The following is a 12922-nucleotide window of genomic DNA, read 5'->3' as shown; positions in this document are numbered from 1 at the left end:
CATACTCTGAATCTCTTCTTGGACTTCCTGTGGGGAGTCTCTTCTTCCCACAGCTTGGCTTGGCACCAGGATGGGGCCCCCAGATCCACCGTGCCTGCAACTTGAGCTTATGACCCAGTTGTTGGCACTTTATTGGCATCCTCTGATGCCAGAGCTAGACTGTTTGACTGGTGCTGCTATGGCAACAGAATATAAATACTAAGGGAAGAAGTGCCCTGCCTCAGTTTCCCCCTGTCCTTAACAGAAATGCTGCAGGGTGGGGGCACACTGGGACCTTGAGCTAGGTGGCTGGAAAGGTGGCATCCAGGTGTCTGGGTGATTGAAGTAATGAATACTAACAGGCAGGCGGTCTGATGGCAGGGAGTCCCATAGGCCACAGGGGGTCAGGAGGGAAATCCTAGGAACCGCTGGCATGATGGGAACCCTGCCAGCCGCACTGAATACTGAAAACATTAGTAGCACGATTCTGGCAGCCACCCAAGAACAAGCAAATTCCTCGGGCCATCCTTAAACATTAATACCAACCACTGAAACACTCAGGGATGGACCCAGGAATCCTGACCCCTTCCCTGCAAGCAAACAGACCTCGCTCCCCTTGCAGCTCTGGGCAGATGTCCTGGCTCTCTGCCATAGCTTTCTTCAAAGCAGGTTGTGACTCAAGGTGTGGTGGGGGGACAAGGTTGAGCCACGTCTTGCTGACGTGGTGGGGTGGAGGGGGAATTACAGGCAGCTGTATAATAATGATAAGTCTGTGGGTCCCTGTCTAGGTGGGGCCAAGGCAGGCGGGGGGGGGGGCGGGAGAGTATATCTGCCTAGGGGAACCGTAGGTTCAGCCTAGGTGTCCATGAGTCCATCCATCATGGGCCTGAGGGGCAGATACTGGCTCTGCCTTCTCCTAGCCCTGGAGGGCACTGCTGCGGCAGGGTGAGTTTGTGATACTGGAGGGCAGGACACCTGGGTGCTCGTCCCAGCTTGGAGAGGGGGTGGCAGCTGGTGGGTTAGAGCAGCGGGGCTGGGAGGGGGTCATTGGCTGGGAACCAGGACTCCCTGGGTTCTCTCCCCAGCTCGGGGGGGCAGTGGGGCTGCTGGGATAGAGCAGGGGGGCTGGGAGCCAGGATTCCTGGTTTTTTTCCCCAGCTCTGGGGTGGCAGTGGGGCTGCTGGGTTAGAGCACTCCAATTAGCCCAACAGGTTATTTACCAGGCTTCTTGCTTCCAACATACTTTCTGTGTGTTTTTCAAAGTCCTTTTTGGCCTTTCTAGTTTTTACATTTGACAAGCGGATGTTTTAGATACCTCTTGCCCTGGCGAAGGGTTGCCTTCCCATTTGGCATGTTGCCTTTTCCCCTCTGACTGCCTTGCATACTCTGCTGTTTCGCCTAGGGGGGTTCTGTTAGTACCTTGTTTGAATTTTGGAAAGCCCTTGAATTTGGGCCTCTCTTTGTGGTGGTTTTAAACCCACCTTCTTGAAGTTTGCAGGAATTTTACTCCTATGACAGAGGCTTCTCATTTCCATGTCATAGCTGCCTCATTTTCCCACCAGTTTCCCCTTTTGTGTCATTCAGTGTGACCGTGGGGCGCATCTCTGCTGGCTTTTCTTCCCCACAGGGGATGTTAAAGCTAATGCCCCGACAGTCACAGTTACTGAGGGGTTTGAATCTATTCGCCGCTCAGCCCGGGTCCCATGAGTGCTGCTTGCGAGTCAAGAGAGAATTGGCTCTTCCCTGGTGGCTTCCCAGGACCAGCTGCTCCAAGAAGAAGCTGTTAGTGCGGTTTAGAAATCGTAGACTCATAGACCACTAGAACTGGAAGGGACCTCGAGAGTCATCGAGTCCAGTCCCTTGTCCTCACAGCAGGACCAAGCACCATCTAGACCAGTGGTACACAACCTTTCTTTAACTGCGACCCCCAAGGCTGGACCTGGCCATTGGCAGCCGTGTGGCGTGGTGCTCAGATCCGGGCAGCTGGGGGCTGGGTCCAGCCGTTGGCAGCCGCGCGGAGCGGCGACCCCCCAGGAAGACATCCTTGACCCCCTAGGGGGTCGCAACCTATACATTGCACACCACTGGTCTAGACCGTCCCTGATAGATGTCTAACCAAGTTGCTCTCAAATATCTCCAGTGATGGAGATTCCACAATTTATTCCAGTGTTTAACCACCCTGACAAGTAGGAAGCTTTTCCTAAAGGCATCCTGCCCTTCTGGGACACATTTCCAGTCAACCAGGTGATGGTTCAAACCTCCCATTCTTGGTGGAGTTGCTTTTTCCAGACTCTCTTTTCTCTCTCCACATTTTCCTGTGTCCACCCCAAGCTGGGGGCAGGCTAACTTGCTATTACAGCGTGGTCCCGGTAGCAGGGGCTTGGTGCTATCTGTGCAGTTTTACCCCCGCCTGGGAAAACCTGCCCTCCTGATTCACCTTTGCCATCCAGCCCCCTTGCCACATGGCTGGTCCCTCCCTTGCTCAGCCTGTTGGCTTCCCCCCTGCCACAATCCCCCACTGAGGAAGGGAAGCAACGTTAATTCTCGGGGACCCCTGGCTTAGCTGGGGCAGCCTGAGCTCCTCGGGACCGCTTCTCCCCGCAGCGAGACAGCTGGATCCCTTCAAGCTGATAGTGGTGGTGTCCCCCCCGCATGCCTGACCCACTGCTCTAGGTACTGCGTGGCCTGGCGAGCCGCCTCTGCACACCGAGTGCTATGGGGCAGTGCGGACCTCGCTGGGCCCGCTCAGGGCGGCCCCATCCTGCCCTGGGGCTCTGCCTCCTTTGACGGGTCCTTGTCTGCTCCTGCTTCAGGGCTGGTGGGTCAGAGCGGACGGGGCGGGGGAGGGCTGGGAGCCAGAACACCTGGGTCACGGCTCTCCCCTTGCCTGGTTGGATATGATCCCTCAATCCCTCCACGCTTTTTCTGCAGGATGGGCTCATTGCACGGCCCCAAGGAGCCCTCTGTTGGAGTCGGTGAGTATTGGAACCAGGGGCCCAGGTAGCCCCGCCCCCCCAGCTATCTGTCTGTCCACCCCCTGTCACTGTGGGCCAGGGGCCACCTGCCCACAGCCCGAGCCCTTTGGCCTTGACCCCCCGACCCCCAGTCTCTTCATAAGTACATGGGGCAGGCAGCCTGTAGGGCTCTGGCAGCTTCCCCGGCCCCCCACAGTAGGGGTCTCACATCCCTCTCCCCTGCCAGCTGAGCTCGCACAGTGCGACTTTGACAACAGTGAACAGCCCCTCTGCCGCTGGACGCAGCCTCATGCCGAGGAATGGATCCGGACCCAGGGCCTGGCCCCCGGGGAGAGCCCCGGGCCTCCAGAAGGGACTCCTGAGAGAGGTGAGAAGGAGGGCTGCTGGAGTCCCTGTCTGACCAGCTGCCCCGCCCCAGAGGTGGCCGCATCTCAGCACCGGGTGAGGGGTCCCTATGTGACCAGCCACACCACCACCCCAAAGTGGCTGCATCTCTGCACTGAACAAAGGGTCCCTGTATAACCAACTGTCCCCCCAAAAGCAGCTGCATCTCAGTGCCAGACAAGGGGTCCCTGTGTAACCAGCCGCCCTGCCCCAGAGGTGGCCGCATCTCAGTGCTGGGCGAGGGGACCCTGTGTAACCAGCCGCCTTGCCCCAGAGGTGGCCTCATCTTAGCGCCAGGTGAGGGATCCCTGGCTAACTGGCGGCTCTCCCCTCCTCCCCCCCAGCGGGGTATTACATCACTCCTGCAGCCCGGGCCCCCAGCATCGTGGAGCTGTTCAGTCCGGAGTTGGAGGTGGCCTCAGCCGTGTGCCTGGAGTTCCTGTACTACATGTACGGCACCGTGAGCGAGGGGTCCTGGCTCGAGGTGCTGTCCCACGGCCCTGCCGGCTACAGTGTCCCCCAGTGGAACCGGACAGGACAGCAGAGCTCGGCCTGGCTGAGGGGAGCCATCACCCTGAAGGCCCCCTCCGAGCGCCTCTTTAAGGTGAGGGGGTTGGATGGCTGGTGGGGGCAGGGGCTCTATACCACACACCAGCTGACCCCCATACACGTAGCTGGGGACACTTTGTGGGAGGCGTGCAGGGGGGAAGGGAGACTGGGTGGGTGATGGCTGTGAGGTTGAGGAAGGAGAAGGGGCAGGGCAGAGGCCAGTTGGGGGAGGGGAAGATGGGTGTGGGAGGGGCAGGGCTTGGAGGGAGGAGGGGAAAGCCAGAGGGGGAAGAAGGGGATTGTTGTGGGCTAGAGAGTGTTGTGTGGGTGGGAATGTGGGGCTGATGAGAGGGGGGGCTCCGGGGGATGCTCCCTGAAGCTGTGTCTGATGCCCCGCCCTTGTATGTGCCCTCCCCTGCAGGCTGTTTTCCGCGCCGCCCGCACCCCAGAGTTTTACCTGGCCCTGGACTCCATCTCCATCCAGCTGGGGCCCTGCTCCCGTATGTATTGACCAGGGGTGGGGAACCTTTTTTGAGTTGGGGGGCACTGACCCACAGAAAAATCAGTCAGGGGCCGCACACAAGTGAGAAGCAAAAAAAAAAACCCCAAAACCCACAAACACAAACCCACTTTCAGGGGCCAGATCCAAGCAAGCCAGGAGCTGCATCCAGCCCCTGGGCCTTAAGTTCCCCTCCCTGGTATAGACAGATGGATGCTTGCTCACCCCCTCCCCAACTCCTCCCCGCTCTCTGGCTCCGCTGTGGGTTGACCTTCCCCAAATCATTCCTCTTGGAATTTCCTTGGACTTTAAATTCCGATTCACCCGCGGGCCTGGCTCCCACAGAGCCCTGTATCTCTCTGAACTATCTGCCCCCTCTGGCCCCTGCTCTCAGCTGGCCTGAGTCTGCCAGCCTGGGCAAAGGTGCTTCTCAGAAATAAACCAAGGGTTGCCCCCTGGAATTCAGGGCCCCAGGCAATTTGCTTGCCCCTGTGCACGTTGTAATAATGTCACACATCTTCTGCGGAGGCCAAGGAACCTGGAGTCGCCTGAAGGGAAAGTGGGGAGACGCTGGGTTGTGTGGCAGGACACCACAGGGATGCCTGTGCTTTCATGCTTCTAGTGAACTCTCCATGCACACTCCACTGCAAACAAGCCACCCCGGTGAAAGATCCCTCCGGCTTCTCTCTCTGGCTGGAGAAAGCCAAAGTTTCAGCTGCCCCCTAACGCCAGCCTGAACTTCTACCCACATTACCAGCAGATAGTGCCAGGGCCAGGGCACATGCTGGGCGAGCACAGCAGGGAGGCATGCAGTGGGAGCTTTCTGGTGAGATCTCACATGTCCACCGTGAGGCACATAGCCCGACACCAGCATGTTAGCTGTAGTGAGTCCATTGGGCCTCAGATGGGGGCTGAGAGAGGGTCAATCAATGACAGGCAGATGTTATGGGGAGTCTGGGGGTGCAGACAGGGCGATAGAGTGGTGGGTACAGTGATAGGCTAACAAAGGAGAATGTGTGGAGATAGACAGACAGATAGACAGATGATAAGCAGATGTGTGTTGGGATGGAGGGAGGGAAAGCTAGAAGGGGAGACAGGTGGACTTGTCGGGATGGGGGGCGAGAGGGAGGGAGTAGGGATAGCAGAGTGTGTTGGCAATGGATGCATGGACCATTTCATTGTGTTATTTATGGCTGTCTCTCTCTCATAGCCTGTGAGACCAGCTGTGATTTCGATGCCCTTGATGCCCTTTGTGGCTGGGAGAACCCACCTGGTACCAGCACCGCCAGCTGGAAGCAATGGGTTGGGTCTGGGGACATAGCAGGGGTCGGCCCACAGGACGATTTCTCTAAGCCTGGATGTGAGTACCTAACAATTCCCCCAGGTGCCAACTTTCCCCGCGAGTCCCAAACATGGGCCTGATCCCACATGGGCTTTGCAGTTCCCCAGGCAAACTCAGGAGTCCAGGATTCCTGTGTAACCAGCTGCTCTGCCCCAGAGGTGGCTGCATCTCAGCACCAGGTGAAGGGTAAATGTGTATCTGGCCACTTCACCACAGATGTGGCCACATCTCAGCATTGGTGAGGGGTCCTTGTGTAACCAGCTGCCAGCCCCAGAGGTGGCTGAATCTCCGCATCTGGTGGTGACTATCTCTCTGTCCTCTCCTCACAGTCGGCTACTACATGCTGATGGAATTCCTGGAGCTGGAAGCTGGAGGAAGAGCCCTGCTTCGGAGCCCCCCCTTTTCGTCACCAGGGGGGTGCCTGGCCCTGAGTTTCTACTACATCATCCATGGCAAATCTCCCTCTGCCACACTCAACATCTACGCTGCCCCTGCAGGCATGTGTGGATCTAGCTGGGACTCAGGCAGGGCTGTGTCTGTCTCCCCACCCCATCCCACTCCCTGTAGCCCCTGCTTCTTGACCTGGTCTGAAATACAGGTTTGGATTAAACCACACCCCTCACCACAAGACCCTGCCCCCATATTTCAGCCCCACCCCACTTTGAATTGGCCCTAACAGAAAAAGCCAGGAAAATTCCCTTCCCAGCAAAGCGCTGGTGAGAGCAGTGGGATATTGGGAGTTTAGCCCTGCTGCAGGGATATCTCTGTTGGCAGGGGAGGCCTTCCTGCTCCATAGCTGCCAACTGGGGTGGGGTTTGCCCCCATGCCTCAGAAAGCAGTGCTGGAAATTAGCACCCCAATGCGATGCATGGAGGAGAGCAATCGGCTCAGCCGCATGGCAGACTCAGGCTGCTTTGCTTGTACTTGGGGTGGCTCAAAAGTGGCACCCAAGGCAACAACAGGGGCCTGAATGTGTGGAGAGCCTGAGACAATTGTTCTCAAAGAACAGTCCTACGTAACCAGCCACTGCACCCCAGAGGTGGCTGCATCTAAGGGTACGTCTAGACTACAGGGTTTTGTCAACGGAAGTTTTGTCAACAGATACTGTCGACAAAACTTCTGTGGACATAGAGCGTCTAGACACATTCAGTTCTGTCGACAAAGCAAGCTGCTTTGTCGACAAAACCCTGTAGTCTAGACGCAACCCTACAGGCGATAACACCTTCTATCGACAGAACTCTGTTGACAGAAGGTGTTATGCCTCGTAAAATGAGGTTTACCAGCGTCGACAAAACTGCTGAGTTCTGTCGACGTTATGTCGACAGAACTCAGTGGTAGTGTAGACGCAGGTATAGTTTTGTCGACAAAAGTCCACTTTTGTCGACAAAACTCAGTAGTCTAGACACACCCTAAGAGCCAGGTGAGGGGACCCTGTGTATAACCTGTGTTTCTCCTTGCCTGCAGGGGCAACAGAAGCTGATCTGGGGACCCCCCTTCTAAGCCTCAAGGGAGACCAGGGAGCAGCCTGGCAACTGGGACAGGTGAATTATAGTGGGACCAATGAGATTCAGGTAAGGAGGGGCAGGAGGGGCAGGGGATGGGCCCCAAGGAGTGGATGTTATCTGCCTAACCCAGCCCATCTAACCCCCTCACACCCCTGTGTATCCCCCCAGTTTGTTTTCCAGGGTAGCTACAGTGAGATGCCAGAGCCGGGGCTAGCTGTGGACAGTGTGCGAGTGTGGCAGTGCGAAGGTAGGGCCCCTGCAGGGCGGGCACGGGGGAGGCAGGGATCTCAGTGAGATACGGTTTTGGGGGGCTTAGACAGCCTGCTGATGAGGGAGACTGTGCATGAGTGCACATGCAAGGAGGCCCATGTGTGTGCGCTCACGAATGCACGAGCAAGCACCACCACCCCCTGCTCCTGAGTCTGCATTCACAGGCAGGAGAGCATGGTGGTGCCCATGTGTTCACAAGAGCAGGCTGGCATGAGAGCAAGACACACAAACACGAACGTGCCCTGCAGACGCTGACTGGGGAGGGCAAAGTGGAGTAGCACGGCCCTGCTGAGAACAGACAGGGCGAGCGCTCAGTCTTAGCAGGGCATCGCTGCTGCAGAAAGGTGGGGAGCTGGGTGCGAGGGAGGGGCATCCCAGCCCCTCTGACCTGACTGCCCCACCCCACACAGAGACCTTCACCCAGTGCGACTTCAACAATGCCAGTGACCCGCTGTGCGGCTGGGCCCAGCCCCAGGATGATGATGGCGAGTGGATCCACACTAACCAGCCCACGCCCACTGAGGAGACTGGCCCACCGGGGGACTATCCCCATGGGGGTAAGGAGAGGCTGGGCTGCCCCATCTGCCCCCCCAGCCCTGCCCCCCCTCCCGTCAATCTGTCCCCCAGCCGTTCACTTTGTGTTCCGTAAGCTGAATTTACCCAAAGTAAATTTACCCAAAAATGTCTTGTCTGGGAATTTCCTCCATCTCCACAGAGGGTTATTACATCTACGCGGAGGCTGGGAGCCTGAGGCCCGGCCAGTCCATGCACCTGGAGTCCCAGGATTACTGCCTCCCTGCTGCCGCCTGCGTGGAGTTTTACTATTACATGTCTGGTGTGGTACACACAGAGACCCAGCTGCGGGTGCTGGCCCGGGGACCTTCTGGCCCTCCCCAAACTCTCTGGACTCGCACCAGTATCCAGACCCCAGCTTGGCTACTGGGCGCCATCACCATACCCGCCGGCCGCCTGCAGCCCACTAAGGTGAGTGGGAGTATGGGGAAAGGGTGCAGGGCTGTGGGGGAGGGGGCACAACCCCCAGTCTGGGGCAGCTTCCCAATTTGTGAATCATCTGGGTGATTGCTACTTTCACTTCAGTATCCCTGGAACTCCCTGCTGCTGGGGTGGACAGTGCCAGGAGACTGAGCTCAGAAAAGGCAGGAGGCTGGGGTAGATGGGCTCAGGGGACTGAGCTCAGGACAGGCGGGAGGCCAGAGTAGATAGACCTTAGGGATTATGCTCAGGGCAAATGGAAGGCTAGGGTATATGGGCCCATTAGGACTGATTTCAAGACAGGCAGGAAGCTGGGGTAGATGGGCCCACCAGGAATGATCTTGGGGCAGGCGGGAGGCCGGAGTAGATGTGCCCTATGGGCTGATCTCAGGGCAGGTGGAAGGCTGGGATAGATGGGAGAGAGGCAGGAGAGGTGAGTAGGCTGGCAGACCCCTAACTCTGTTCTGTTGAATTAGATCATTTTTGAAGTGGTGCGGGGCAACCTCCCCTACCTCGATGTGGCCTTGGACAACCTATCGGTGCGGAGGGGTCCCTGCCCTGGTGAGAGGCACTGGGTTGGTTGGGCTGGGAAGGCTGTGTCCATGGGAAGGGGTGGGCAAGCCGACTGGGGGCAGGGGAAGTAACAGAGGGTTGTCATGTGCAGGGCTTGTGCAGGGCATGTGCGCGGATGTGTGCAAGGTGTGTGCAGGGTGTGTGTTAAGCATGCAAGGAGGGTGTGCAAGGCATGTAGCATGGCACCCATGTCAGGGAGAGCCAAGTGTGTCCCTTCTACTCACATGTGTCTCTGTCTTGTCCCCCCACCCCAGAGGCACCAGCCACGATAGCTCCCAGCTCCACTATCTGCCCCAGCTGTACGCCAGCAACTGGCACAATAGCAACCAGCACTACCTCCAGTGGCATCATGACAATCAGCACCATAGCAACCACTACTGCCGCCAGTGGGGCCACAACAAATGCCACCATAACAACTGGCACTGCCCCAGGGGACACCACAGGAACAACCACCCGAGCAGCCAGCACCACCCCCGGTAACACCACAGAAACCGCCACACTAGCAACTGGCACTGCCCTCAGTGGAACCACAGTAATCAGTCCTATAGCAAACAACACTGACCCCAGTGGCACCACTACAAGCTCCCCCAATGCAACTGAGACCACCATCATCAGCACCATGGCAAGCAGCTCCTTAGCAACCACCACCACCTCCAGTGACACCACGGCAACAACTACCATAGCAACTGGCACTGCCCCCAGTGGCACCATGACAACCAGCAGCATCGTAACCAGCACCGTCCCCAGTGGGACCACAGCAAATGCCACTATAGCAACTGGCACTGCCCCCAGTGGCACTATGGCAACCAGCCCTAATGAAACTGGCACTGCCTCCAGTGAAACCACAACAGCCAATCCTATGGCAAACAGCACCACCCACAGCAGCACCACAAGTTGCACCCTCGTTGCAACTGGCACCACCACAACTGGCACCATGAAAAGCAGCTCTGTAGCAACTGGCACCACTCCCAGTGACACCACAGCAACAACTACCATAGTAACTGGCACCACCTCCAGTGGGACCACAGCAAACGCCACCATGGCAACCAGCACTGTCCCCAGTGGCACCATGACAACCATCCCCATAGCAACTGGCACCATCCCCAGCAGCACTGCAACAACCAGTCTCATAGAAACCAGCAGCACAACAACCATCCCCATAGCAAACAGCACTGTCCCCAGTGGCACCATGACAACCAGCCCCTTAGCAACCAGCATTACCCCCAGCAGTACCACAGCCACCACCACCATAGCAATTGGAACTGCCACCAGCAGCACTATGGCAACCACTACCATAGCAACAGGCACCACCCTCAGCGGCACCACAGCAATCATCCCCATAGTAACTGGCACTGCTTCCAGCAGCACCCAGGCAACTACCACTCAAGTAAACAGCAACAGCCCCAGCAGCCCGACAATCATCACTATAGCAACCGCCACTGCCCCCACTTCTGGGTCTCCAGCCCCCTCTGTGATCCCCTCGACTCTGCCAGGTGGGTGGCCCCATGGAGGCAGAGGGTGGTTGGCTGCGTCCTGCCTCCCAGTGTCCCATAATCCCTGCGGGCAGGAGGCTCAGTGCGGACAGACCAACCCCAACTGTCTCAGGGCCATGGTGTGACCAGACTCTCTCCCTGCAGGCACCCCCAACCCATGCCCCCCCAACGCCCACTATGAGGCCTGCGGCCCAGCTTGCCCCCCACGCTGCAATGACTCCCACCCCAGCTGCAGCCTGCCCTGCCAGCCAGGCTGCCAGTGTAACCCGGGCCATCTGCTGAGTGGGGAGCACTGTGTCCCCCACGCCGACTGTGGCTGCTTCCACAACCACACCTACTACCAGGTCAGTCAGACTCCTAGGTTCTCTGCCCGGACCTGGGAGGGGAGTGGGGGCTGGTGGTTACAGCAGGGGGCTGGGAACCAGGACTCCTGAGTTCTCTCACCTGTGTCTGTCCCTAGCCTGGTGAGATAATCTACTCTGAAGACTGCCTGGAGATCTGCCAGTGTCTCTCTAACAACGAAACCCACTGCTCTAATGCCAGCTGTGGACCCAGCCAGTATTGCGCCAGCCATAGGGATGGAGTTCAGGGCTGCTTCCCAATAGGTGGGTGCTGGCAGGACTCCATACTGAGGGAGCAGGACTCCTGAGGTCTCTCCCCGGCTCTGGGAAGGACACAGGACCTAGTGCTTAGCTTTGGCTGCCCTCTCTGCCCCCAGACTCGGCAGCCTGCGTGGCGTCAGGCGACCCTCACTACACCACCTTCGACAAGAGGAAGTTTGATTTCCAGGGGACCTGCACCTACGTCCTGGCCCGGCCCTGCAATGCCAGCCTGGCCTTGGCCCCTTTTGCCATCTATGCTGAGAACGAGAACCGCTTCGGCCAGAACTCTGTGGCCTATGTCCGGGCTCTGTCCGTGGAGCTGCCAGGCACCACCATCGCCCTGCTAAAGAACCACGTGGTGCAGGTAGGGGGCACTGTGGGTCAAGGAGCGGGGTGGGAGCTCAGCAGGGGGTGCTCTCTCCTGCCGGTCTGGGGTGGCCCTAGGGCAGCACTAGGGGCTGCAAGGAGCCACCTCACCCCAGAGGTGGGTGCATCCCAGCACCAGATGGGGATCCCTGTCTAACCCCAGATTATACAACCCTAAACTGCTGGTTTTTATAGGTGAATGGCTCTCAGGTGACCCTCCCAGCTGCTCCTACCCCTGGTGTGTCTGTCTATCTGTCTGGGACCTTTGCTGAGGTGCGGACGGATTTTGGGATGGTGGTGCGGTATGACGGGAACCACTATGCTGAGGTCCGGGTCAGCAGCCAGTGAGTCCAGCAAAGGGTGAAAGGAGGGAGTGGGGGTGAGAGGGGATGCAATATGGAGGGCTGGGGTCATAGGGTTCAGGGAGCCAGGGGAGTTGGTGGGGGGTCATGGAAGGGGTTAGCAGGAACAAGAGACAGTCCAGGAGTTGGGGAGGGGATGGTACAAGTTGGGGGAAGGGGGCAGGAAGGGTGAAGGAAAGGGCTGGGGGTCAGCAGAGATTGAGGGGACTTACCAAGAAGTGGAGTCACCGGCCCTGCACCCCATTCACCGACAGCTGGTAGGTAGAACAAATGGTTTATTAGTTGACAGGGACAGTGTAGAACAGACTTGTCAGCACAGAAACCAGAAGCAGCCAGCACCATCCATCTGGGAAGAGGGAGGCCCAGAGCCAAGGGCCCCTGATCTCCTCCTTGCACCCCAAACCAGTAAGACCCACTCCCAGCTCTTGGTCCCAGCATTCATGGAATCATAGACTCATAGGGTTGGAGGAGACCTCAGGAGGTCGAGTCCAACCCTCTGCCCAAAGCAGGACCAATCCCAACTCAATCATCCCAGCCAGAGCTTTGTCAAGTCAGACTTAAAAACCTCTAGGGATGGAGATTTCACTCCCTCCCTAGGGACCCCATCCCAGTGCTTCACCACCCTCCTAGGGAAAGAGCTTTTCCTAATAGCCAATCTAGATCTCCCTAGACTTGAGACCATTGCTCCTCGTTTTGCCATCCATCTTTGAAACCCCCTTCAGATAGTTGGCGGCTGCTCTCAAATCGCTCCTCACTTTTCTCTTCTGCAGACTAAACAAACCCAAATCCCTCAATCTCTCCTCATAAGTCATGTGCTCCAATACCCTTATCATTTTGATTGCCTTCCACTGGACTTTCTCCAGTGCAGCCACATCCCTTCTGTAATGGGGGGCCCAGAACTGGACACAGTACTCCAGTTGTGGCCTCACCAGAGCCAAATAAAGGGGAATAAACACATCCCTAGATTTGCTGGCAATGCTCCTACAAATGCACGCTAATATGCCGTTAGCCTTCTTCGCTACAAGGGCGC

At 57.7% G+C, this 12922-nt stretch overlaps 1 protein-coding gene across 1 annotated transcript in view; it reads left to right on the top strand.

Annotated features, from left to right (window-relative positions):
* Nucleotides 1-2911: 2911 nt before the first annotated feature.
* Nucleotides 2912-12922, top strand: part of ZAN (zonadhesin) — a 46985-nt gene continuing 36974 nt past the window's right edge. The window contains exons 1-16 of the mRNA XM_089772717.1: nt 2912-2954; nt 3181-3321; nt 3683-3942; nt 4309-4387; nt 5597-5746; nt 6058-6225; nt 7193-7299; nt 7414-7480; nt 7914-8060; nt 8219-8487; nt 8973-9057; nt 9324-10562; nt 10692-10906; nt 11023-11167; nt 11281-11528; nt 11726-11874. Of these exons, the coding sequence (XP_089628843.1) occupies nt 2912-2954; nt 3181-3321; nt 3683-3942; nt 4309-4387; nt 5597-5746; nt 6058-6225; nt 7193-7299; nt 7414-7480; nt 7914-8060; nt 8219-8487; nt 8973-9057; nt 9324-10562; nt 10692-10906; nt 11023-11167; nt 11281-11528; nt 11726-11874 (3512 nt within the window). The remainder of the gene's footprint in view (nt 2955-3180; nt 3322-3682; nt 3943-4308; nt 4388-5596; nt 5747-6057; nt 6226-7192; nt 7300-7413; nt 7481-7913; nt 8061-8218; nt 8488-8972; nt 9058-9323; nt 10563-10691; nt 10907-11022; nt 11168-11280; nt 11529-11725; nt 11875-12922) is intronic.

Source organism: Pelodiscus sinensis, chromosome 22 (assembly GCF_052426305.1).
Source record: "Pelodiscus sinensis isolate ZL-2025 chromosome 22, ASM5242630v1, whole genome shotgun sequence".
Taxonomy (NCBI): Eukaryota; Metazoa; Chordata; order Testudines; family Trionychidae; genus Pelodiscus; species Pelodiscus sinensis.
The sequence above is the reverse complement of the archived record's forward strand: the minus strand, read 5'-3'. Positions and strand labels throughout refer to the sequence as shown.